Source organism: Notamacropus eugenii, chromosome 6, assembly GCF_028372415.1.
Source record: "Notamacropus eugenii isolate mMacEug1 chromosome 6, mMacEug1.pri_v2, whole genome shotgun sequence".
Lineage (NCBI taxonomy): Eukaryota > Metazoa > Chordata > Mammalia > Diprotodontia > Macropodidae > Notamacropus > Notamacropus eugenii.
In genome coordinates this window covers 29,658,394-29,682,697 of record NC_092877.1, presented here as the reverse complement: position 1 = coordinate 29,682,697, position 24,304 = coordinate 29,658,394, and the positions used below count along the sequence as shown (strand labels likewise).

The 24,304-nt window shown below is 36.0% G+C and overlaps 1 protein-coding gene across 2 annotated transcripts in view; it reads left to right on the top strand.

Moving 5' to 3' along the window:
- Nucleotides 1-24,304, top strand: part of PRMT3 (protein arginine methyltransferase 3) — a 149,627-nt gene that overhangs the window by 61,746 nt on the left and 63,577 nt on the right. For both annotated transcript variants that reach the window (XM_072619343.1, XM_072619344.1), the window contains one exon: nucleotides 16,134-16,212. In XM_072619343.1, coding sequence (XP_072475444.1) covers nucleotides 16,134-16,212 — 79 coding nt within the window. The remainder of the gene's footprint in view (nucleotides 1-16,133; nucleotides 16,213-24,304) is intronic.

The window sequence follows — 24,304 nt, the reverse complement described above, 5'->3', positions numbered from 1 at the left end:
GTAGTCGTGCTCTCTGGAATGTGAAATGTGGCAGATTACGTTGGAAGCTTCCTTAGCTCCATAATTGGAATAGTTTTCTTCATGGTGTGAGCGTGTCATAGTTCTGCTTTTCATTTTCTTTTTCTACATCTTGTATCATATACTAAAGCTAGAGGATGAGGGACTTCCATTTTCAACCAAAAACAGCTTGGTCCCTTAACCAGTTCCTGGTGCTTTTCCCTCTCTCTCCCTCTCTCCAACCTTTTTCATGATTCCCCTTCTGCTGAACCAGTCCAGTCAGGCTCTGTGGCACAAGAAATATATGTTGTAGTCCTTTCCTTCCAAGAGCTTAAATCCACTGAGACAAAAGCACACATATAACTGTAGTGTCAGGCAGTACACAAATGATATAGCTAATAATGGGGAGAAGAGAAAGCCCAGATCTATTCTAAATGGAGATAATATAGGATAATCGCATAGAAAAGGTAGAATTTGAGCTGAGCTTTGATTGGATAAAATAATTATTGTGGGCTGGAATAGGTCGTTCAAGCAAGGGAAATGGTAGGAATAAAGCTACAGAGCCAAGAAAGTACATTTCTTTGCAAAATTGTAAGTTGGGGCTAACCAAGTGAGAAGTTGTTTTTTGTAAAGTTAGGGGATTAGAAGTTGTTTTTATATGTTTGTTTTTAATGATTGAAGGTAAAGCTATAATTCAGTTTCAAAACATATCAAGTACCTGTTAGGTACAGAGCACTGTGCTAAGCACTGGGAGAACTATAGAAAACAAAGAATCTATGTGACCTAGCCCCTGACCTCAGAAAACTCATAAAGTAGCCAATTTTTGAGAGTTTTGGAAAGATTAATATAAATGGCATTTTACAAAATGGAATGAAGAGGCACAGACTAGAGCAGAGGTTTTTTAAGTGGGGCCCATGAACGTTTTTCTCTGATATTTTGAGATTTGTATTTCTACGTAATTGGTTTCTTTTATAATCTTTGTATATTTTTTTAATGTATTTAGAAACAGTATTCTGAGAAGGGGTCTGTGGGCTTCACCAGACTTACAAAAGGGTCTATGACACAAAAAAATGGTTAAGAACCCTTGTACCGGAGGAAAGCACATGAGAAGTAGGAGTTTGTTGCATTCAGGAATGAGGTAATTAGATCTTCTGTGCAGGGATTACCAATGAGAATGTGAAAGAATAACAGATCAGGACTTAGTAATAGGTTAGATATTTGGGTCTGGGAGAGGAAAGAATACATTCTAATTCTCTTAGTTCCTGGGCTGGTTGGAGTCAGCCAGGGGTAACAATTTAAAATGCTTTCCCAATACCCTGCCATACTTTTCATTTTTTCTCCATTTTATGGTTTATTCTTTTTGAAAAGCTATGTAATATATAGATAGTCATGTGAAAAAACATTCTTGATTATTATTGATTAGAGAAACGCAAATTAAAACAAACATATTGAAACAACTTGAAACATCATCTCACATACCTTCAGATTGAGTGAAATGACAGAAGAGGAAAATGACAAATGTTGGAAAGGATATGGAAAAATTGGGACATTAAAACACTGTTAGCGGATCTGTGCACTGATCTGCCCATTTTAAAGAACCATCTGGAATTATGCCCAAAGAGTTATCAAGTTGTGTATACCCTTTGACCTAGCAATACCACTATTAAGTCTGTTTCCCCCGGTGTTCAGGACAAAAGAAGATGAACCTATATGTTCTAAACTATTTATAGCAACTCTCTTTGTGGTAGCAAAAAACTGGAAGTGGAGGAGATGCCCATTAATTGGGAAATGGCTAAATAAGTTGAGGTAAATAATTTTGTTGAAATATTACTGCATGGTAAGAAATAATGAGCTGGTTGATTTAGAAAATCATGGAAAGACTTGTGTGCAATAACAAAAAGTGAAGTGAGCAGAGCCAGGGGAATGTTGTATCCCGGCATCGTTTGAAGAATCATTGTGAATAACTGTTATTCTGAGTGTTATCACTACTCAGATCAGCTTTAAAGGACCGAGGAAGGAAGATGCCATCCACCTCCAGAGAGAGAATGGGTTACAAGAAGGATGCATGGTGTGGTTTTACATATGGTTGTAAATCTCCATCAAGTGCTGGCCTTCTGTAGTGCAAGGTGGGGAAGGAAAGAGATAGACAGTTTGGAACCTAAAATGTAACTAAAAAAGATACAAAGATTTAGAACAGAAGCCATCTGTATGATACATGTGATACACCACTTTCAGAGCTACTTGTTTTCCTGTGCTTCCTTCTGAGTTTTCTCTGTTCTCTGTTGTGCATGTCATTTTTTTCACCCTCCCTAACCTGCAGAAGAGACACTCACTCATGTTCATGTGAAACCGTACTGTGCACACTTGTCTTTACCTGGAGGTGGGTACCGTTGGCCTTCATGGCCTCTTTGTGGGTGTTTTGATGACCTGGTCGTTCACGGTTGTCCTTAGAACTATACTGCTATCACTGTATACCATGCTCTCTCGGTTCTGACCATTCATTCTTCATTATTTGTGCAAGTCTTTCCATATTTTTTCTGAAGTTCACCAACTTATCATTTCTTATAGCGCAGTAGTATTGCATTATACCCATATACAGCAGCTTGTTTAGCCCTTCCCCAGTTTTTGGGCATCCCCTCAGCTTCTAGTTCTTTGCCACTACAAAGAGAGTTGCTGTAAATATTTTAGAACACAGATGGTTTTTTTCTTTTATTCCCTCATCACCTTGGGAAACAGACCTAATAGTGGTATTGCTAGGTCAAAGGATATACAGTTTTATAACTCTTTGGACATTATTCCAGATTGCTCTCCAAAATGTCTGTATTAATTCACAGTTCCACTAACAGTGAATTAATGTCCCAGTTTTTCTGCGTCTCCTCCAAAATTTGTTGCTCTCCCCTTCAATAATTTTTGCCAGTCTGATAGGTGTAAAATGTTATCTCAAGATTGTTTTAATTTGCATTTATCTAAGCAGCAATGATTTAGAGCATTTTTTCATAAGACTGTATAATTCCTGTATCAAAAAACTGCCTGTTTATTATATCCTTGTACCATTTATCAATTGGGGAATGACTCAGTCTTATAAATTTAACAAAATTCTTCATGCATTTGAGATACGAGATTTTTATCTGAAAAAATTGTCTAAAATTTCCCCTCCACCCGATTTTCTGCCTTCCATGTAATCTTGACTGCTTTGGTTTTATTTGTACAAAAGCTTTTTCAATGTGATCAAAACTATCCAGTTTATTTTTTGCAGTTCCCTCTATCTCTTGCTTATTCATAAATTCTTCTCTGATCCATCATTCTAGTAGATAATATGTTCCATGTTCTTCTAATTTTCAAATGATTTCTCCCTTTATATCTAGGTCATATATCAATTTGGATGTTATCTTGGTAAATGATAGAAGATACTGGTCTATGCCCAATTTTTGCCAGACTACTTCATAGTTTTCCCAACAGTTTTTACCAAATAGTGAATTCTTATCCTGAAAGCTGAAATCTTTACATTAGTCAAACACAAGGTTACTGTCATCATTTACTACTGTGTATTGTATGTCTGCTCTTCTGCTGATCCACCTGTCTAGTTCTTAGCCAGTACTAGAGAGTTTTGATAATTATTGCCATATGATAAGAGTTTAATATCTGGTACTGCTAACCCTCCTTCCTTTGCATTTTTTCCCTCATTAATTACTTTGATATTCTTGATCTTTTGTTCCTCCAAATGAGTTTTGTTATTATTTTTTTTCTAGGTCAAGAAAATTTTTTTTGATAATTTAATTGCAATTGCATTGAATAAGCAGATTAGTTTGGGTGGGATTCTCTTTTATTGCATTGACTCTGCCCACCCATGAACAATGACTATTTCTTCATTTATTTAAATCTGACTTTATTTGTGTAAAAAGTGTTTTATAATTATGTTCATGTATTTCCTGGGTGTCTTGGCAGGTATAATCTCTGGTATTTCATGCTGTCTACAGTTATTTTAAATGAAGTAGCTCTTAACTATCTCTGTATGCAACTTGTTGTTGGTGATATACATAAAAGCTGATGATTTATGTGGGTTTATATTCTGCTGCTCTACTAGAAATCATAAATTGTTTCAGCTAACATTTTAGTTGAATCACCAGAATTTTCCAAGTAAATCTTCTGCAAAAAAATCATAGTTTTATTACTTCATTTGCCCACTCTGATTTTCTCCAATTTATTTTTCTTTTATTACTAGGATTTCTAATGCAATATTGAATAATATTGATGATAATGGGCATCCTTGTTTCACTTTTTATCTTACTTGGAAGGTTTCTAGCTTATCCTCATGACATATAGTGCTTCCTGGTGGTTAGGTGCATGCTTTGATCATTGGATTGCTTGGGGTGGGTAAGATGATCATCCTTATAGTGTGGAGGTTATTGTGTGCAGTGTTCTCCTGGTTCTGTTCACTTTACCCTGCGTCAGTTTGTATAAGCCTTCCAAGGGTTTTCTGAAAACATCCTGTTTGTCAGATAATGAGCTCCTTCATTTATATGTTTTTTGCAAGTCCCACCTATATTTTTAAAATTCCCACTATTTTTTCATAAGTGTTTCTTTATGGGGGAGAGTGTTTTTTGGCGGATTGTAGAAGTGTACTGCAGTGAATGATCTCTTTGCTCACCTGTGAAGCTCAAATGACTCAGCCTGGATAGATTATATCACAAGTTACAGAGAGAAACTTACAATTATGATTGCCTAGTGACTATTATTGATAGTTTGCAAATGGCAGAGAATGGGAGGTGTGTGATAGTCCTGGAGATAGGCAGATGATGTTCTTTTTTAAAAAAAAATGTTGCATCTGTCATAATCTGTCTCTTCCCCCTATTCCTTGACAACATTCTAGATTGAATTTTCAAAATGTCTATTTGTGGGTACTTGGAAAATGATGACTAGACTATGGCCTATGTTTGCTAAGAACAAGAAGTCATACCAGACTTTACTTGGTCTTCTTCTTTGTTGTTTTGTTTATTGGACTGATAGATTAGAGGAGTGCTGTAGACATAATGTGAAAATTTTAATTAGTCATTTGACAAAGACTCAGTGTATTTTAGTATATGTTACATAGTATGCAAAAATTAACCATTTGTTGTGTCCTGGAGGAAAACAGAATGGTGAGATGACTAAAAAGCTATTGTTATTTCAGTAATAGTTGAATGAACTGGGAATGTTTAGGCTAGAGAATAGAACTCTTAGGAAGGGAAGTTATGGGTGTCTTCAAAGGTTTGACGTCTTTTAATGAAGAAGAAAGATTAAATTTATTCTTAATAGCTCCATAAGGAAGAACTAGGTCTAAATGAGTGAAAGGTACAAGGTACTTAACATAACAAAAAAAAAAATTCTCACATTTAGAACTTTGGAAGAATATCTGACTGAATATACAGAGAAATTGCAAGATAAAATATACAAGATAAAATATAATATAATAAAGTGAATAGAAGCTGAATTTTGAATAAAAATGTGAAATATTCATATAGGCAGAGCAGATTACTGACATAAAATGCCTACTTTGTAACTTTAAGGTATGTAATTTTTATGTTCATCACCTGTGGGATTGACAAGTGTTGTGATTTGACTGGGGCTACAGACCTGTTTTGTGTCAGAAGCAGGACTTAAAATTCATGTATCCTTGACTCTAAGACTGCCTCCCACTACACTGTATGGTTCTACCTCTCACAAATTACTACTGAGTTTGTAGGCTTTTTTTTCCTAATTAATTATTATTGTAAGCAACATTCCTTTCCAGATCATGGAATATTGATTTTAAGTACCAGTTATACTTTGAAATAATTAATCTTATGTATGAACCATTTTGGGGTCAAGTCAGTATTTGTCTATTGAAAAAAATCTCAGTAAATCACTTATTTGAGTATAAAAAGAAATAAATAGAATAAATCATGATACAAAAAGAAGCAACTTATTCCACAGTCATGAAAGTTTTCCATATTACTCATATATCTCAGAAGAGTACTTGGGCAGAGTGGACATCCATCCTTTCTTTACCACTTTCCTTTTCTTTCCTTTTCTCTTACTTCAACCAGTAATAAGACTGCTGGACATGTATAATCTATTTCCAGATTTAGTGCAATATGTTCCCTTCCCAGTAATTAATTCTGAAGATGTAAATCCAAAATTTTTCTAAAAATGTAAAGGTTGCTTATTTGGAAGGAAGAGTACCCCTAGAGCATTATGGGGGGAAATGTCAGGTATAATTCTCTTTCCAGATGGCACCCCTACAGGTGAAGCAGCAGCCTGTGAAATTACATTCTAAATTACACTACAGATGAGCATGGCACAGAGAGCAAAGCTTTCTGATATCAGTAATAAATGACTTGATTCAGAACCAAGGACATTTCCCAGTAACTTAAAGGATGTTATATCATGGTGGGGAGAATATAGTACTGTGATAAAATCAGGTGTAGCTAAGTGGAAAGTTGAGAGGAAGGACAATGCCCTTTAGCACGGCCTGTAAGAGGCTTTTGGCCTGTTCATATTTTTTTATTAGGTGTATTAATTTATCCTCCACTAAAGTCATTTAGACTGGTTCTGTATATATTGTAGTATGTGCGTTAATTTTTAAATCTAGCTTTACACAGGAGAAGTTCTCTATACAATTAAACAAAAAGCAAGTTGCCAAGTAAGCCATGTCTTTCTCAGTCTTTTAAGAAAAACTTTACCTTTCATATCGTAAATCCAAACCTTACCAAAATCTTTAGGAGAAAATGTTAATTTATAGACATTTGTAGTTTTAGTTGCAGATGTTTTATTTTTCAGTTTTGATAGGAACTTTCAATTTTATGCATTTTTATAAGGAAATTAGTTTTATGCTCATAAAGTATGTGCAAAGATGAATATTGGTGTTAATAAAAATAGAAATTGTATAAAAACCCAACTGTAGGTAGAAAATCAGAATATGCATTAAAGTTGATAGTCCATCAGCTATGGAGCAGTAGGATAGAAAACGTCCCCAGGATTTTTCTTGGTGGAAAACTATTTAAATTAGAAGCATATTGAGCAAAAATATTTGATTTAGTTTAAAGAAAGTCATTACTTTGATAAAATTATTTTGTTTGGTCCTTTAAGGTGCTTTCTTATTCATGAAAGGACATGTAGTGGTTTAGTTTTTTGGGAATGTGAGTAAAAGCGGCTTTTGTTGTGTTTTGTTTTTGCTCCTGACCTGGGAAAATAATTTAAGAGTAGTTCCTAATGTGTAGAGGGCTGGCCTTGATGTCTGGAAGATCTGCTAAGCTACATCACTAGATTCAGTTTACTTAACATCAGTGCCCTCAGGCAATTTTCTAAGAATTTGAGGGAGTCTTAAGTTTCTGGTCTGGATCATTGTAGGGAAATATCACATAGTGAATTTCATATGCTCATAAGAATCCCAACTGCAGACCAGATTTGTAAAAAAGAAAAACACCTATTAAACCAATAGGTTTTGAAAATTGTTGATAAAGGATTTGTATTAATAGCAAATACCCTATAAAACCTAATTTTAAACATTGATTATTGACTAATTAATTACTTTGCTGTAAATGTTCGCATATGTTGATATATGAAGCTAGTTTTTATATGTTTGGCCCAAAAATAGGTGTGATTTTACATGTACATAATATTCAGTAGATGTAATTTAACTAATTTGGAAGAGTAAAGCTATAATCCCCAATTGATAAATGGTCAAAGGATATGAATAGACAATTTTCAGAGGAAGAAATTAAAGATGTCTATAATCATGTGAAAAAATGCTCTAAATCACTTTTGGTTAGAGAGATGCAACTCAAACCAACTCTGAGGTACCACATCACACCTATTAGATTGGCAAACATGACAGAACAGGAAAATGATAAATGTTGGAGAGGATGTGGGAGAGTTGGAAGAACACTAATTCATTGTTGGTGGAGCTGTGAGCTGATCCAACCATTCTGGAGAGCAATTTGGAACTATGCCCAAAGGGCTAAAAAATGTGTATACCCTTTAACCCAGCAATACCACTTCTAGGACTGTATCCCCAAGAGATCATAAAAATGGGAAAGGGTCCCACATGTACAAAAATACTTATAGCAGCTCTCTTTGTAGTTGCCAAAAGCTGGAAATCAAGGGGATGCCCATCAATTGGGGAATGGCTGAATAAATTATGGTATATGAATGTAATGGAGTACTATTGTGCCATAAGAAATGATGAACAAGAAGACTTCAGAGAGGCCTGGAAAGACTTATATGATCTGATGCTGAGTGAAACAAGCAGAACCAGGAGAACTTTGTGCACAGCAACGACCACAGTGTCCGAGAGTTTTTTCTAGTAGACTTGGAACTTCATAATAAGGCAAGAACCTAAAAAAATAAATAATAATTCCCAATGGTTTTCTAAGGCAAAATGCCTTCGACACTCAGAGAAAGAACTATGGAATTCATTCGCAGAATGTAGCAGATCTTGTTTGTGTGTGTGTGTGTGTGTGTGTGTGTGTGTGTGTGTGTGTGTGTGTGTGTGTGTATTATGTTTTGATTTGTTATATGATTTCTTCCATTTATTTTAGTTTGTCTATACAGCATTACCATAGTGAAAACGTATTCAACAAGAAAGTATATGTAGATCATGTATAGAATTGTATGGCTTCTTGGGGAGGGAGGGGGGTGGTGTGGGGTAGGCGGAGGAGTAAAAATAGAAGCTTTTTGGTAGTGGTTGTAGAACATCAAAAGAAAGAAAGAAAGTTAAAAAAAAAGACTAAAGCTATAAGACCTTTTTCTAATTTAGTGCTATAATGAAGTTGATTGTAATAATAAACCTTTGAAATTATTCGTATTTAAAACTCTTCTTACAGTTACGGCTTTTAGTTTTGACATAAAACAGATTAGGAAAAATGGCTTTTTTCTAGCCTTTTCAGGTGCTTTCTTAGCCTACAGTACTGAGAGAAATAGAGTTGCTAACTAATGCATAAACTAGCGTCCACTCTGAGCATGTGGGTAAATGATTACTTATTGGAAGCCGTTTTGTACGTGAAACTGTGCCTCAGTTACAGTAAGCTGAATTACTTGAATGACAGATGATTAATGATGATTGTATACACAAATGACATTAATAAGAATCAAAGGAATTTTGTAAGCGTATTAAAATGTTCTGTTCAGAGAAGCAAGAAACGCTAACAAAGGTGAGGAGAATAAAGGGGGAAAGATAGCCAAACCTTTCTTTTAAAGTCATGTGAGTATGTTAATTTTTAAATGAGCGTTGTTTTCTGATGAAATTTTGTTGGTAGTAACAAGTTTTGTATATAACTTCCTTGAGAAAGCTGCATTTTTTGTTAATTTTGATTGTCTTTGGTCTTTTATGAAGCGTGTGTATTTTAAGTGTAAGATTAAATACTTGTTTCCTTGCTCTTAAAAAATAATTTTGTTGTCCTAGTTTCAAGCACAAAAAAACAAAAGCCTTCCGTGAAGCAAATTCTGTTTTCTTTAAAATGCAGCTACTGTAATTTCTCTGCAGGTACCTGGTATGTAAAGTAGGTACTGTTTGTCTGATTGTGCAAAGAAAAGGCTAAGATGTGCCTTACTCTACAATAGATAAATTTGGATAAGATTCTTAGCAGTTTAATGAGGTCCGATTAACAGCTGCAGTCCATGTAGCTACAAGATTCCTAAGACTTAGGTTTGCTTTCAGAATGTATGCAAGTCCTATGGTAGTGATGCATGGCTTCTTTACATGTGCTATCACTTGTTATTCTTTCTAGTCTAGAACTTATCAGTCTAAAATATAGATTACCCTGAAGTGGTGTCATCTTGGAAACGTTCTTAGTTGTGTAATAGAAGTTACTCAGTGTTTGTTGATTATTTTTTTAGAGAAAATACTGTTAGTTTGGGATAATAAACAGTGAGGCGTTTCATAGTCTGATGACATAGCCCCACTTGGCTTGCTTTCATAGAACTGTTATTTTAGTAGAGATGTAACAGCCTACTTTATTAGAATACTAGGTCTGGAAACAGGAAGACCTGAGTTCAGATACAGTGACCCTAGCCAAATCACTTAACCTCTGTTGGCCTCAGTTTGCTGATCTGTAAGATGGGGGATAATAATAATGACGTCTCAGAGCTTTTGTGAGAATCAGGTGAAAGAATGATTGTGGAGCGCTCAGCCTGGCATCTTAACACATCGTGGGGACTTCGTTCTTGTCATTTAGTCATTGTCAGTCATATCTGACTCTTCACAGCCCTTTTTTGGGGGATGTTCTTGATAGATTCTGGAGTGGTTTGCTGCTTCCTTCTCCAGCTCATTTTACATTTAAGCTCATTTGAACCTAGTAAGTGTTTGAGGTCATATTTGAATTCAGGTCTTCCTGACTCTAGGCGCTCCAGTAGCTATGCCACCTCGCAGACTCATAGTGAGTACTATATGTTAGCTGTTATTGTTATTATTATTATTATATATTTTGCTAATTACAACCCATCAAGACCCTAATAAATCTTTGAATTGCTGTGGCCAAAGAAATCCATCTCCCATTAGCCACCCTCAGGATAATGAGTTTCTTTAAACTTAACGGAACTGATCCTTTGGTGGCAGATATACAGTCTATCATTGGGTCTTTCTTCAAAGCATTTCCAGCTCGGTAGATGCTGCTAGAGTATGCAATATGCTAGGATAGAATAGTCTTAAAGAATGCTGTAATAAGACATTGGTATGGAACTATATATAGGGACACAAATAAGTAGAATAAAAAATAATATGGGAGGAGTTAAGAAAAGTACAAGCAGAATTCTAGGAAAGGTCTTGGTAAATCTGGGAAGTCTTTGTGAGGGGTGGCATTTCAGTTAGAACTTTGTCAGAAAGGCAGGAGTTAAAGTATAGAAAAGGAGGCAAGGTGGCCCATCCTTAGCAAAGTCAACAGATTAAGCAAAAGAACCTAGACAAAAAGAACAAGATGTATTTAAGAACAAGAGTGCTGTGTGGCTGAAGTATAAACTATGAAAGGAGTAGTTTGATGTAACATTGGAAAAGGTGCTAGGTTGTGGAGGTCCTTCAATGGGCCTTTAGTAAAGACATGAATTTGGCAGCAGTGTGAAGGGTAGGGAGGAAACCAAGGGAAGACCTCAAAGGGCTGTTGTAATAGTTTTGGGAAGTGTAAATGAAGGCCTACACTAGGGTGGTTATTGTAAGAGTAGATGAGAGGGAGAGAGGACAGATGATAGATGCACTTGGAGACCTGTTAACTATGAGAGGGAATAGTCAAGAAAAACTAACACTCAAGTTCAAAAAAATGAGGGACTGGGTGACTAGTGTGTTATTGAAAGAAATGATAAAAATCAGAAGAATTAAGGAGGTTTTAGTGTAAACCTCATATACTGGTGGAACCAAGATGGCAGAACAGAAAGGAGAAATGCAGTTCCCATCCACCCCTCCTCCAGATAGGTCTATAAAATGTACCAGATTGAATCCTAATGGAGAAATCCATAAAAAGTCACAGTGAATCTTTTGTCCAGCCCAGGTTGGCATAGGGAGACAGACAAAGAGGTTTGCAGACCCTCAGAAGAGAATTAGGTCAGGAGCACAGCATGTGGAGCACTCAGGCGCTCAGGTAGAGGCTACATACCAGCACAAAAGGAGGTTCTAGACCTACTGTGGAGCCCATAGCAGTGTAGTGGGGGCAGCAAACTAGCAGCATTGTCACCCAGTGCTCTATCCCAGCTCACAGATCCAGGGCAGAGTGAGTAGGGGACCTGCACACGCAGCATAGGAAAGCCTTGAATGGTCTAAAGAAAGGAGGAAGTTCAGAAGCTAGCAGAAGCAGGAGCAGTGGGGTGGCTCAGACTTAAAGGTCAGTGTAGGGTCTCACTTTTTTAGAACCAGAGGGCAAAGTGGCAATAGAATCTACTGATCACCTCCTGAAAGAAATCTCCAAATGAAAATTCACAGGAACACAAGTACTGGATGTGGGTGACGCTTGGGTAGGGGTTATTTATCAGAACAACAAACTGGTGAGAGGGTCTAACATTAAGGCAGCAGCAGAAAGAGGGTGACTCAAAGCCACTAGGTCCTGAGTTCATCTAGTCAAAAAGCTGCAAGTCTTATCCACCTGACACAAAGTTACAGTGGAAAAGTTCACAGGGCTGTTCTGCCATATTCTTCCATGGGTATTAGGATTACTTAACCCAAAAGACTCTATATTGGAGTCCTGTCTTTATAATATGATATCGAATAATAATCATAACATCAAAAATTTAAAGTTTAAAATGATTACACATTCAGATCTGGGGAGATGATACATGTTTCTCCTCTGAAGCCAATCATAATCAAGGTCTAACCCTAAAGGCCTGGGTATGGTTCTGTTATGTTTTGAATATCTTAAGAATGGAAAGAGGAATAAACTGGAGGTGGGGGAGAAGGGAAAGAAAGGCTAGGGAAAATTACCTCACATAATCAGGATGCACAACAAACAAAGAAGAAGCGGGGAGCAGGTGACATCAAAAAGAAGAAGACAGGCACAAACATAGTTGAGCACAAAAATCCATTCCACTCAAGATGAAAAAAGGAAGCAAAGGGGAGAATTAGAGGGAGGGAAAATAAAAGGAAGGATTAGTCATAAGAAAAACAAGCTCTAGGGATGTACAGAAATATTTGTAACTCTTTTTGAGGTGGCAAAGAATCTGAGGGATGCCCATAAATTGAGGAAGGAACAAGTTACTGTATGTAAATGTGATAGGATACTATTGTGCTAGATTTTTATCAGTGTAGCAATCAACCAGGATTCCAGAGACTAATGTTAGAACATGCTGCTTACCTCGTCCTAGAGAAATGAAAGACTCGGAATTCAGGAGACAGATTTTCTTTGGACCTAGTGTGCACATTTGTTTTGACTAAAAACAATAATAGCTAACCTTTATCTAGCGCTAACTGTATTAGTCACTGCTTTACAATGATGATTTCATTTGAAGCTCACAACAATCCTGGGAGTAGGTTCTATTATTATTTCCATTTTATAGTTGAGGAACCTCATGCCAACAGGACAAGGATTTGCCCAGAGTCACACAGCCAGTAAGTGTCTAAGGTTATATTTGAACACAGATCTTCTTTTTTTTTTTTATTATTTTATTTGTTTTCAGTGTTCTGCAATCACTTCCATATATCTTAGATTTTTTTCCTTCCCTCCCACTCCTTCCCCTTTCCCTCCCCAAGATGGCATGCAATCTTATATAGATTCTACACATAAATTTCTGTTAAATATATTTTCACCTTAGTCATGTTGAATAGAAGAATTAAAATGAATAGGAGAAACCATAGAACAAAACAAAACATAATACAAAAGAAAATGATCTGCTTCATTCTGCGATCCATTTCCATAGTTCTTTCTCTGGATGTAGAAGGTGTTTTGCCTCAAAAGTCCATTGGGAATTTTTTAGGTCCTTGCATTGCAGTGAAGTACTAAGTCTACCAGAAAAATTCCTCGCACGCTGTGGTTGTTGCTGTGCACAAAGTTCTCCTGGTTCTGCTCCTTTTGCTCAGCATCAGTTCATATAAGTCTTTCCAGGCCTCTCTGAAGTCTTCCTGTTCATCATTTCTTATAGCACAATAGTATTCCATTACATTCATATATTATAATTTATTTAGCCATTTCCCAATTGATGGGCATCCTCTTGATTTTCAGTTCTTGGTCACCACAAAAAGAGCTGCTATAAATATTTTTGTACATGTGGGACCCTTTCCCATTTTTATGATCTCTTGGGGATACAGTCCTAGAAGCGATATTGCTGGGTCAAAGGGTATGCACATTTTTGTAGCCCTTTGGGCTTAGTTCCAAATTGCTTTCCATAATGGTTGGATCAGCTCACAGCTCCACCAACAATGAATTAGTGTTCCAACTCTCCCATATCTTCTCCAACATTTATTATCTTCCAGTTTTGTCAAGTTAGCCAATCTGATGATTTGCATATCCTTAAACAATAATGATTTAGAGCATTTTTTCATGTGACTATAAATAGCTTTAATTTCTTCCTCTGAAAACTGCCTATTCATAACCTTTGACCATTTATCAATTGGGGAATGACTTGTATTCTTGTAAATTTGACTCAGTTCTCTCTATATTTTAAAAATGCCTGTCACAGACATTAGTTGCAAAAATTATTTCTCAATTTTTTGCTTTCCTCCTAATCTTGGTTGTGTTGGGTTTGTTTGTGCAAAAACTTTTCTATTTATTGTAATCAAAATTATCCATTTTGCACTTCATAATGTTCTGTCTCTTATTTGGTCAAAAATTTCTCCATTCTCCATAAATCTGACAAATACACTATTCCTTGCTCCCCTAATTTGTTTATAGTATCAATCTTTATTTCTGGATCATGTATTCATTTGGACTTTGTTCTTGGAACGTGAATCTTCTTAACTCATGGCCCAGTGCTCTATCCCCAGAGCCCATATACATTTTTGTAATGGGTTTTGTTTTTCTCATGTTCTTGGGTGAAAGGTTGGTGAGTGAGAATGAAGATCTTGGCTGATTAAAACAAAACTTTTTTTATGTGTAAACTTTTTATTCATTTTAATGAGAAAATGAGAAAAGGAAAAAAAAAAAAGAACATTTCCATGAGTGTTTCCAGAATTTCCATGAATCTGCAGAACAAAAGAGAGGATTCATTATAAATCAATGAATTTCCATCTCAAGAAAACCTATGTAATAAACACTATACCTTATTTTCAAAGCTGCCCAGCTTTTCTTTGCTTCCTTTTAGGTTTTCTTTTGTTCTCTGCGGTGCACTTTTTACTTTACTTTTTTCTACCCTTCCAGAGGTTATAATTAAATATGAATATATATGCTTAGATATACATCTGAAATCATACACATATGTAGATATATACATATAGACACATTTAAGACATATGTAAGACTGTACTGTGCATATTTTAGTTGCATTTTTTTCTCCAGAAGTGGATAACCTCTTCCTTCATAGGTCCAAGTCTTTACATGTTTTTTTCTAAATCAACCGACTCATCATATCTTATATCACAGCAGTATTTTATCATAGTCATATACTATCTGAAAGATTATCTATGAAAGTTTTTTTCCCAATTTTCTGCTTTCCTTCTAATCTTGGCTACATTGGCTTTATTTATACAAAAGTTTTTAAGTTAAAATAATCTAAATTATCCATTTTACGCTTCAACAATTCTCTCACCTTAAAATATACTTTAAGGTCTGATACTGCTGAATCATCATTTACATTTTCTCCTCTTAGTTTCTTTGAAGTTTTTGACCTTTTGTTCTTCCAAATGAATTTTGTTACTGGTTTTTTCTAACTCAATAAAATAACTTTTTAGTAATTTAATTGTGATGAGTAAATAGATTAAATAGATTAGTTAGGCAAACTTGTTATTTTTTGCTTACCAATGAACAATAAATATTACTCCACTTATTTAAATCTGACCTTATTTGTGTGAATAGTATTTTATGTTCATGTTCATGTAATTCCTGTGTCTTTTTCTCTCACATATTTTATAGTATCTAGTTATTTTAAATAGTCTAAACCATCAGTGTATTAAATAATGAATTAAGGAAGAATTAGGCCATGTGTAATTAGAAGGTCATGGTTATGAAAACTACATATGAGAAAGGGGGTGATATTTGAGCAGTTTTCTTAATGTTGGAATCAAGCGGACAAGTGGATGTCTTTCCAAGGAGTACTTCTAGCTGAGAAAAGAGGAAAGTTGGAGAGAATGGGTGGTGATATTGAAAAATTTTGAGGAAATTATTATATTCTCAGTCTTTTTAATGAGATAAAATTTTACTTCATTTACTAGAATTATGGAGAGAATTGAGAGAAGAAAAGATTTTTTAGATGGATTGTAGAGTAGCAGAGAAGACTGAGTTGAGGTTATAATGCTATCCCACTGAAATTTAATTAAGAACCTTTTGTTTGGAAAATGAACAAAAGAAGTATCCTGGAGAGAAAACTTAGTCCATAATCATACCCTGACCTGACTGCCACGTTGACAGATTTAAGCTGTATAGAATATTGGCTATAATGCAATATTACTGAACGTTTAATTGCGTTATAATACAGAGTACTATCATCCGAACTAACTTGATTACAGAGTACTTGCATGTTTCTAAAATCCATTTTCTTCTTTTGCTATGCAGGGCTATTTTCTTCTCTTTGAGTCTATGTTGGATTCTGTCATTTATGCAAAGGACAAATACCTGGCAAAGGGAGGATCAGGTTTGTATGGAATTCTCATTTAAATTTTTTTTTTTGGTCAGAATAACCCTTGGACTTCAGATAAACTAAGCATGACTGAGAAAATTGATGCCAGATATGAAAGATGCTTCCATTAGCAAAATCTTGAAGTCATCTGCTTATTGGATTAGTAGTAGAAAGCATTTTGTAAGGTAGTTAGGGTCTCCAAGTCATTGGTATTCTCAAAATCACTTTTTGTAAAATATTTAAAAATAGACTTTGGAAGCTTTGAGATATTCCTCACTTAATATCAAGACCAAATCAAACAGAAGCTATTTTCTTTTTAAAAATGTATGTCATTTACTTCCTTTCCAATATCACATTTTACAGTAAGGTGGATATTACTCACTTTAGTGGCAAATTTTTCATGACCAATGAAATATAAACTTAGCTTCACAGTGACTTGTGATTTAACTGAGAACATTTAAAATGTTTCATTATTATTCTCTTTAGTCATTTAAAAAGCATGGTAATTTAAATGATTAGATTTTTAAAACAATATTTTTATTTTTGAGAAGCCCTCTTTTCATGCTCTTTGAAAATTTTCTTCAGGATAATGGTTTAGAGTATAAAATGAACTTAGTGTAAATCTTTTGTTAAACTGAAGATGAACATACATAAAATATGCTAATTAATTTGAATAATTCTTGTGCCTTTCTCCCTTCCTATCTCACCCACCTATCCAAGGGACAGCATGGATATTGATGTTTGTATTTCAAAGTGAAATGGTACATTAAAAAGAGTAACTGGATGTGATTGAAAGGGACTCACTTTAACATTTATCATAAAATATATATGCCTTTTACCAGCTGGTGCCTTATGAAGTTATGTTATACCATTGCTTTTAAAAATCTAAGGAGGTAGAGAAATATGCCCAAACAATGCTATATTACCATTATTTTTTTAAAATTTTTTAAAAATTAGGGTGGGGGAGGAGTAGATATGGTCTAATACTGTATCTGTTTGTTCCATTTAATCCAATATGATCAAAGCACATGATTGTCCTTTGGCGATATTGTCAGCTATATGCTTTCATAGGAATAGTGTGCCTTTTTAAAAATTATAATGCAGTATAGTGGTCATGATCCATGCATATAGAGAAGAAATGCAGGAAACCATATCAAGACCTCTGCATGGTGTTCATCGATCTTAAAAATTCAGTGACTGGCAGCTACTTAATAAGTTTGTATTGAATTCTCAAGAAGTTCATTAGGATCCTTAGGCTATGTATGATATGGCTGGTCAGTTTTAAGTTGATGAAGCAGTATCCAAACTATTTCCCATTACTAGAGGAAAGAAGCATTACTATCTAAAAGGTCTACTTCTGTTCATTTAATTTTTTTCTCTTTTTTCAAAAACTGTGAACTAAATAAAATGTTTTTGTATTCATATGAGGACAGAAAGAATGGATCGTATGTGATGCTGCAAATACCTGTGTGTTACAAGCTTATGATGGGTAGCTTGTATTTTTTATGTTTGTGATAAATTCAGTATGTAACTTGTAACTTTCAAGGTTATCCTGCTTGTCAGGCATTCTTTTTGACTGTCTTACTTCTGTTTTCTTCTGTGCATTTAAAAATAGCCTTCACTGAGGTCTTTTTTACAATCCTATCCCACATCTCCCTACTCCCTCTATTTGAAAAAATACCCACTCCCAGACCCTACAACATATGCATAGGTGATGAAACAGATCGCAACTCTGGCTGTGACTGAAAATGCTTGTCTTGTTCAGCATTCTCGTCAGAAGGGAGGACATGTGCTTCAGCCACAGCTCTCCACAGCTGCGGTTGGCCATGGCGCTGAACGAGGCCTGGAGTCTTCCAGAGCTGTTGGTCTTTTCAGTCCTTGTTTGTTTTTTTCTTTGAATTTATTTTGATTTTAGTTATAAAAGTTTACCTTTTCTCCCATTAAAAAAGAAGAAAACGATCATTCTAACAATTATGTGTAGTCATCTGTATCCAAAAATACGTCTTTCCAGTCCATAGCGCCCAGCGTTGTTAGTCCTGGGGAGTCACGGGTGGTCACTTTGGGGTTTTCTTTAGAACCTTGTTGCTGAAATTGTTCTTTTGGTCCTCTTTGCTTCCCTTGGTATCTGTTGGTTCATACGTGTCTTAGATTCCTCTGAAACTGTCCCTTTTCTCATTTCCTGTGGTACAATAATATTGTACCACATTCATATACCAGAATTTGTTCAATTATTGATAAGTAAGTATCCCTTCATTTTCATTTCTTTGGCACCACAAAAAGAGTTACTATAAATTTTTTTGTATGTATAGATCCTTTTCTTCTTCATTTAATTGCTTTGGGGTATAGACCTAGTAGTGGTGTCATTTGATCAAAAGGTATACATGATTTAATGACTTGGAGCATTGATTTCCGGATGAGCCGGACCAATTCATAGTTGCACAAATAGTGCACTAGGGTCCCTGTTATCCTGCAACCTATCTAACACCTGTAATTTCCTGGTTTTTTGCCAGTCTGATGAGTATGTAGTAGAACCTCAGAGTTGTGTTAATTTGCATTTCTCTAATTGTTAATTATTTGGAGTATTTTTATATGGTTGTTAATAACCAGGAATTTTTCATATAATAATACGTGTTTGTATTCTTTGACCATTTATCTATTGGGGAATGACTCTAGCTCTTACATATTTGAATAAGTTTCATATACATATATATAGAGATAGATGTAGATATACACACATACACATATGTATATACACACATGTATGAATGAGTGTGTGTGTGTGTATATATATTGTTGACCTGAAAACTTATTAAGAAAAGGCAACAGGCTAAATGCATACATTTTATGATTTAACTAATTAATCAATCAATTCCCCATAAAGAAAACGGTTACATAGCACTATGGAGCCAGGATCAGAACTGGCTGCCTTAGTACAGAAATTGACTGTCTTAAGTACATTTTGCCATGAGGAAGGAGTTCTCTTAGATAAACACATTGCAAACAAAGTGGTGTCAGTTGGGTTTTATGATCCCAAGCTATGGGCATCTTCTTTCTGTAGCATGTCTCTGTGATTTAAGATAAGGAAAAGGTCCCATCACCCAGATAACAGACATCCTGTCCTAAGCAGGCCTTAACAGAGTTTGACAAAAGCTGAAGTTACAACCCAGGCCTTATCACTAAGATGCCAGAAGAAGGGCCTGGTAAGGAGGTCCCATTTGTTTGCTTGACATCAGAAGGTGTCCTCTAAGTTAAACAAAGGGGACTGTTAGGTCCAGGCTCTTCTTAATTCAAACTTTGGCCCTTATTAAAGTCTAAAATTTATATGGAACATTAACTATATATATGTATCTTAGCTAAGTTGCATTTATTGAAACTTGCTGCAAAGATTTTTTTTCCCCAGTTGATTTCCTTCTGATTTCAGCCGTTGGTTTTATTTGTGCAAAAACTTTTAAATTTTATGTAATTTTTATTATTTTGTTGTCATTGATTATCCCTATTCTGTAGTCATGCTGTTTTTCCCTGTGCATAGTTATAAAAGGCATGTCCTTCATTCACCCTCTAAGTTGTTTATGATGTGACCATTTTTTGCTGACAAGTATGTATTTGAAGCTTCTCTTGATTTATGATGCGTGATGTTGATTTATACCTAATTTTTCTCAGGTTGCCTTCAAACTTTTTTTTCAGTTTTTGTTAAATAGTCATTCCTTACCCCCAGAACTGAGGTCCGCAGGTTTAGTGAGTGCTGTCCTACTGTATTTGTTTGCTTGTGATCTGTGTGCTTAATCTTTGCCAGTGATCACCCTCTCCATTCTTTAACAATAACTTATCATTGTGATGATCGCTGCTTTGCAGTATAGGCTAAAATTTTGTGCTCCTAGACCCCCTTCCATCACTTTTTTTCATTGCTTCCCATAAGATTCTTGAACTTTTGTTTCCTCCAGGTGCTACTCATTTTTATGCAGCTTTGATTGAGGATACAGAATACAAAGTACTTGGAAACAAGTATTAGAAGCACCTTTTAAAAATCCTTAAATGGGGGGCAGCTGGGCGGCACCCATGTTTAGATCCAGCCTCAGATACTTGACACTTACTAACTGTGGGACCCTTAACCCTGATTGCCTAGCAAAACAAAAATCCTTAAATGGCACTAACTGGCTTATGCAACACTCTCAGCTCAGGTGACCTCAGGTGCAGTCTAGAGGATGGGGAACAAAGGGGAAAAATAGTAGAACCATAGTGTTCTAGCCTTGGGAAAGACCTTAGAGATAAGGTTCAACCTCTCCTTTTAAATGATGAAACTGAGGCAAACTTGCCTCAGGTGGTACATGTAATAAGTAGCAGAGCTGGGATTTGAGCCCAGATTGTGATTCCTGTTGGGATACTCTTTCTTATATAGACTAGAAAAAAGAGAATTAAGAGAGGAAAAGAGGAAAAAGAGGATAGTTTTGGAACACCTTTGAACAGCGCAAGGGTTTTCCTAACTGGAGCCTCTTGGTGATTTGTGATTGCCCCCTAACTTTTCTTTTAATATACATTTCTTTAAAAAGCTGTGGAGGGAACTGTGTGGGCATAAGGGGCCATCATTTTGCTTCTAGGCATAAAACAAGCGAATAACTCTTTAACAGGGTGAGTCTGACTGCATCTCTAGAAACAGCAGGAGGGAAAGGGCCAGTGACTGTGGCTGGCGTTACTCCAGGATTACATTGAGCATGGTCTGAAAGATTCCACTGAGGTATCATGAGGAACAGGTTACTGGAGCAATAGTGCCTGTGATTACAGAGGTGTGGGGCATAGGATTGGGAGCATAAACCTGACAAGGAACAAGTGATCTGGGCTTTCTGAGCTTCCCTTGCCTCGGTTTTGAAATGAAGATAATACTTGCACAACCTATAGCACACGGTTATATTAAGGAAAATTATAAATTTTAAAAGACTTTATAATTGTGTTACTGTTATTTTGTCATTCATTTCTGCTGAATTCAATAAGCAAGTTATTCTGTAGCCTTATTGACAGGGGACACTTTACTGTTGCCAAGAATAAATTGACAAAAACAAAATGCAGCCTTCTGGCGTGAATCTTTTCAGTAGGGATAATAACATTCATTGGATTTATAAATTCTTGCATTTATGATAAAGCCTTTTTTTTGTTTGTTTTTAAGAAAATATTTTATTTGTTTTAAATAGCCAGAATCTGCTTTGTCATCCTCCTACTCCAACTCTCCCCCTCACTTTAGAAAATAAGAAAAACAAAACCCAATCCAAATATAGTATAGTCAACCAAAACAAATTTCTGCATTGGTTATGTACAAAAAATTTTGTCTCATCGTTCTGAGTCCTTCTGTATCAAGAAGAAAGTAGCATTTTTATCATTAGTATTCTGGAATAATAGTCATCACACTGATAAGAGATCAGCACAGTAGTATTCCATCACACTTATATACTGTAACTTGTTTGTTTTACGTAGGACTGATCCCTCCCTTATTTTACCTTCCCTTTAATTCTCCCTCCCTTCTTGATCCATTTCCTTCCTATTTTCCTGTTGAGTGAGACGGATTTTATAGTCAACTATGTGTGTTCTTCCTTCTTTTGACCAGTTCAGATGAATGAGTTTGAAATGTCTCCTGCTCCCCCTTGTTTGTATAGCTATCTACTTAGGCATCCCTGTTAGGTGAGATAATTTTCCTTAACTTTCCTTTAATTCCCCCAACCCCCACCACAGTGTATTCCTTTCCCCATCTCTTTCAATTCTTACGATCATCAAGATATAACAGAAAAATTCCCCAGCTTTTTCTAATTAGACCCCCTCTATCTTTTCCTTAGCCAGAGATAGGAGACTAAGGGTGTACAGCAGTGCATATACTCTCAGACTCAATTGCAGTGTTGGTTAGTTTTTCCAAAGTGTGTGGTTGTTTTTTTATCTTTTTTTGCTATAAGGGATTCTATAAGCTCTGTGGAGATGGTTGAAGGAAAGAATATATTTGAAAAGCATAATGACAGAAATTTAAATTTGGCAGCTGTCTAGACAAACCTACGTGTGAAGGAACCCCCACTATATTATATAGCCTCTGCCTGAAAACCTCCCAAGAAAAGGAACCCACTACCTCTCAAGGCATCCCATTCGTTCTTGTTTTGAACATCTCTAATTATTAGGAATTTTTCCTGAGATTAAGCTGAATTGGTCCTTTGCAACTTCCCCCCTTTGTTCCTAGTTCTGTCCTCTAAGGCCAAATATAGCAAATCTTCCACATGGCAGATCTTCACATAGTTAAGTTTTCTTTTCTTGAATATTCTCTCCAAGTTCCTTCATCTAGTCCCCAAATAATAAGGACTCAATGCTAGGACCTTTACTACCCAATTTCCCTTCTTTAGATGTTCTGTGGTTTGGTAATGTCTTTCTTAAAGTTTGGAAACTAAACTCACTGCTTGAGGTGAATGAATTATGGTGATACAAAAACAAAGATATAAATAGTGTTTAAAATGAAAAAAAGTTCACATAACTTTGTAAGTCTCCCTGTTTATCAGTAGGTTGACTGCCTTATTGATCTTCTTGATGAGGTTAAAGGGTGATCGGGAACCCCCAAAAATACCGACGGTCCGGGTCACGCTCGAATGAATTCGACTCAAGCCTTCTTAGAACCAAAGAAAACAAAGTTTATTAAGGATTCGCCAAATTGGGTTGCCTCTTAAGGAGCCTAAGCTTTTGTAACGCTTGTATTCACAAGCAGGCCAGACACAATCCCAGCTAGACAGTCTGAGCTGGATTGCATCTGAGCGCCTTCATGGAGGCAAGGTGGGACTTAAATACAGAAAAGAGTATAGGAGGGATCTGGGGGGAGGGGGGGGGTCTGGTAGCACAGGGTTATGGGAGGAGGGGTTTAGGAAGGGTCTTGAGAAGTCCAAAGAGGGTCAAAGACTGGAAACACCTGGAGGCTATCAGGAGATAGACAATGGAGGGTTTGGGTGGGAAGCAGGTAGGGCAATCAAGGGATAACAGACAACGATCGCAGATTTGTGTATGAAAGGCCAGATTCTGTGAGGAGATACTGGAAGAGATCAATTTGAGTATGAAAAGCCAGGTTCAGGAGGAAATTCCAGGGGAGCTCAAGGAAGTTCCCAGAGTCTGTACCCCATCATCCTCAGGTGAGATGTCTGTTAATCGGCCTGTTATTTCATTGGTTTAGGGAACTCCAGGGGAGACGCTTTCTCTACAAAGCCTGGGAAAAGGCCTCTGTAACTTGTAGTCTTAGAGAGCTCCCTTTAAGTACTATGAGGTTAAGTGACTTGCCCAAGGTCCCATAGTCAAGAGTTGTCAGGGGTGACTTCATCCCAGAGCTGAGGCCAGCTTTCTAACCATTACCCCACATTGCCTCTCAAATACGTATGAAATTTCTTTGAAAACTTGAAAGTGATATAGAAATATAAGTTGTTTTATGTTATTATTCATAGCTATTATGGGAAATCATTTAACTTTATTTTTAAAGGAGATGGCTAAAAGAAAAAGGTTACTGTGGCATTCTTCTGAAAGTTACTATTTCTGAGGCTTCTAACTGTATCGGTCCATAAATCAGCCAGCAGGAGAGGGTTAGGCAACATGAGACATAATTCTTGGTAGCTCAAGTAGGTCACCTATTTAGAAAATATCTTGGTTTTCAATCTGGTCAGCATCCACTTTATAATTCTCAAAGGTTTAATGAATATTTATTATACTAAGTGTTTTCTTTTCTTAACAAATGAAACTTTTTTGTTTCTTAGATCACAATTGCAGATCATCCATTTCATTATTTTTTTTGAAATTTATTTTTAAAATTTGTCTAAAATAATTATTAGCTTTTAAAACAAAATTCCTTCAAAAAAGTATTTAGACATCCTTAAAGATGATTTTTCATCCCTCTTGCCATTTTCCTTCCTTTCAATCACCAAGTATGTATTAGGCACTCATTCTGTGCCAGGAACTGAGCTGGACACTAGGGATATGAATACAGTGAATTTAACAAACCGTGCTTGGAAGAAGCTTGCATTCTAATGGGGGGATACAGCAAGAACATATGTGAGTATCTGCAGAATCAATAGAAAGACAATAAATGCTCTCAGATACTCAGCTGAGTTTG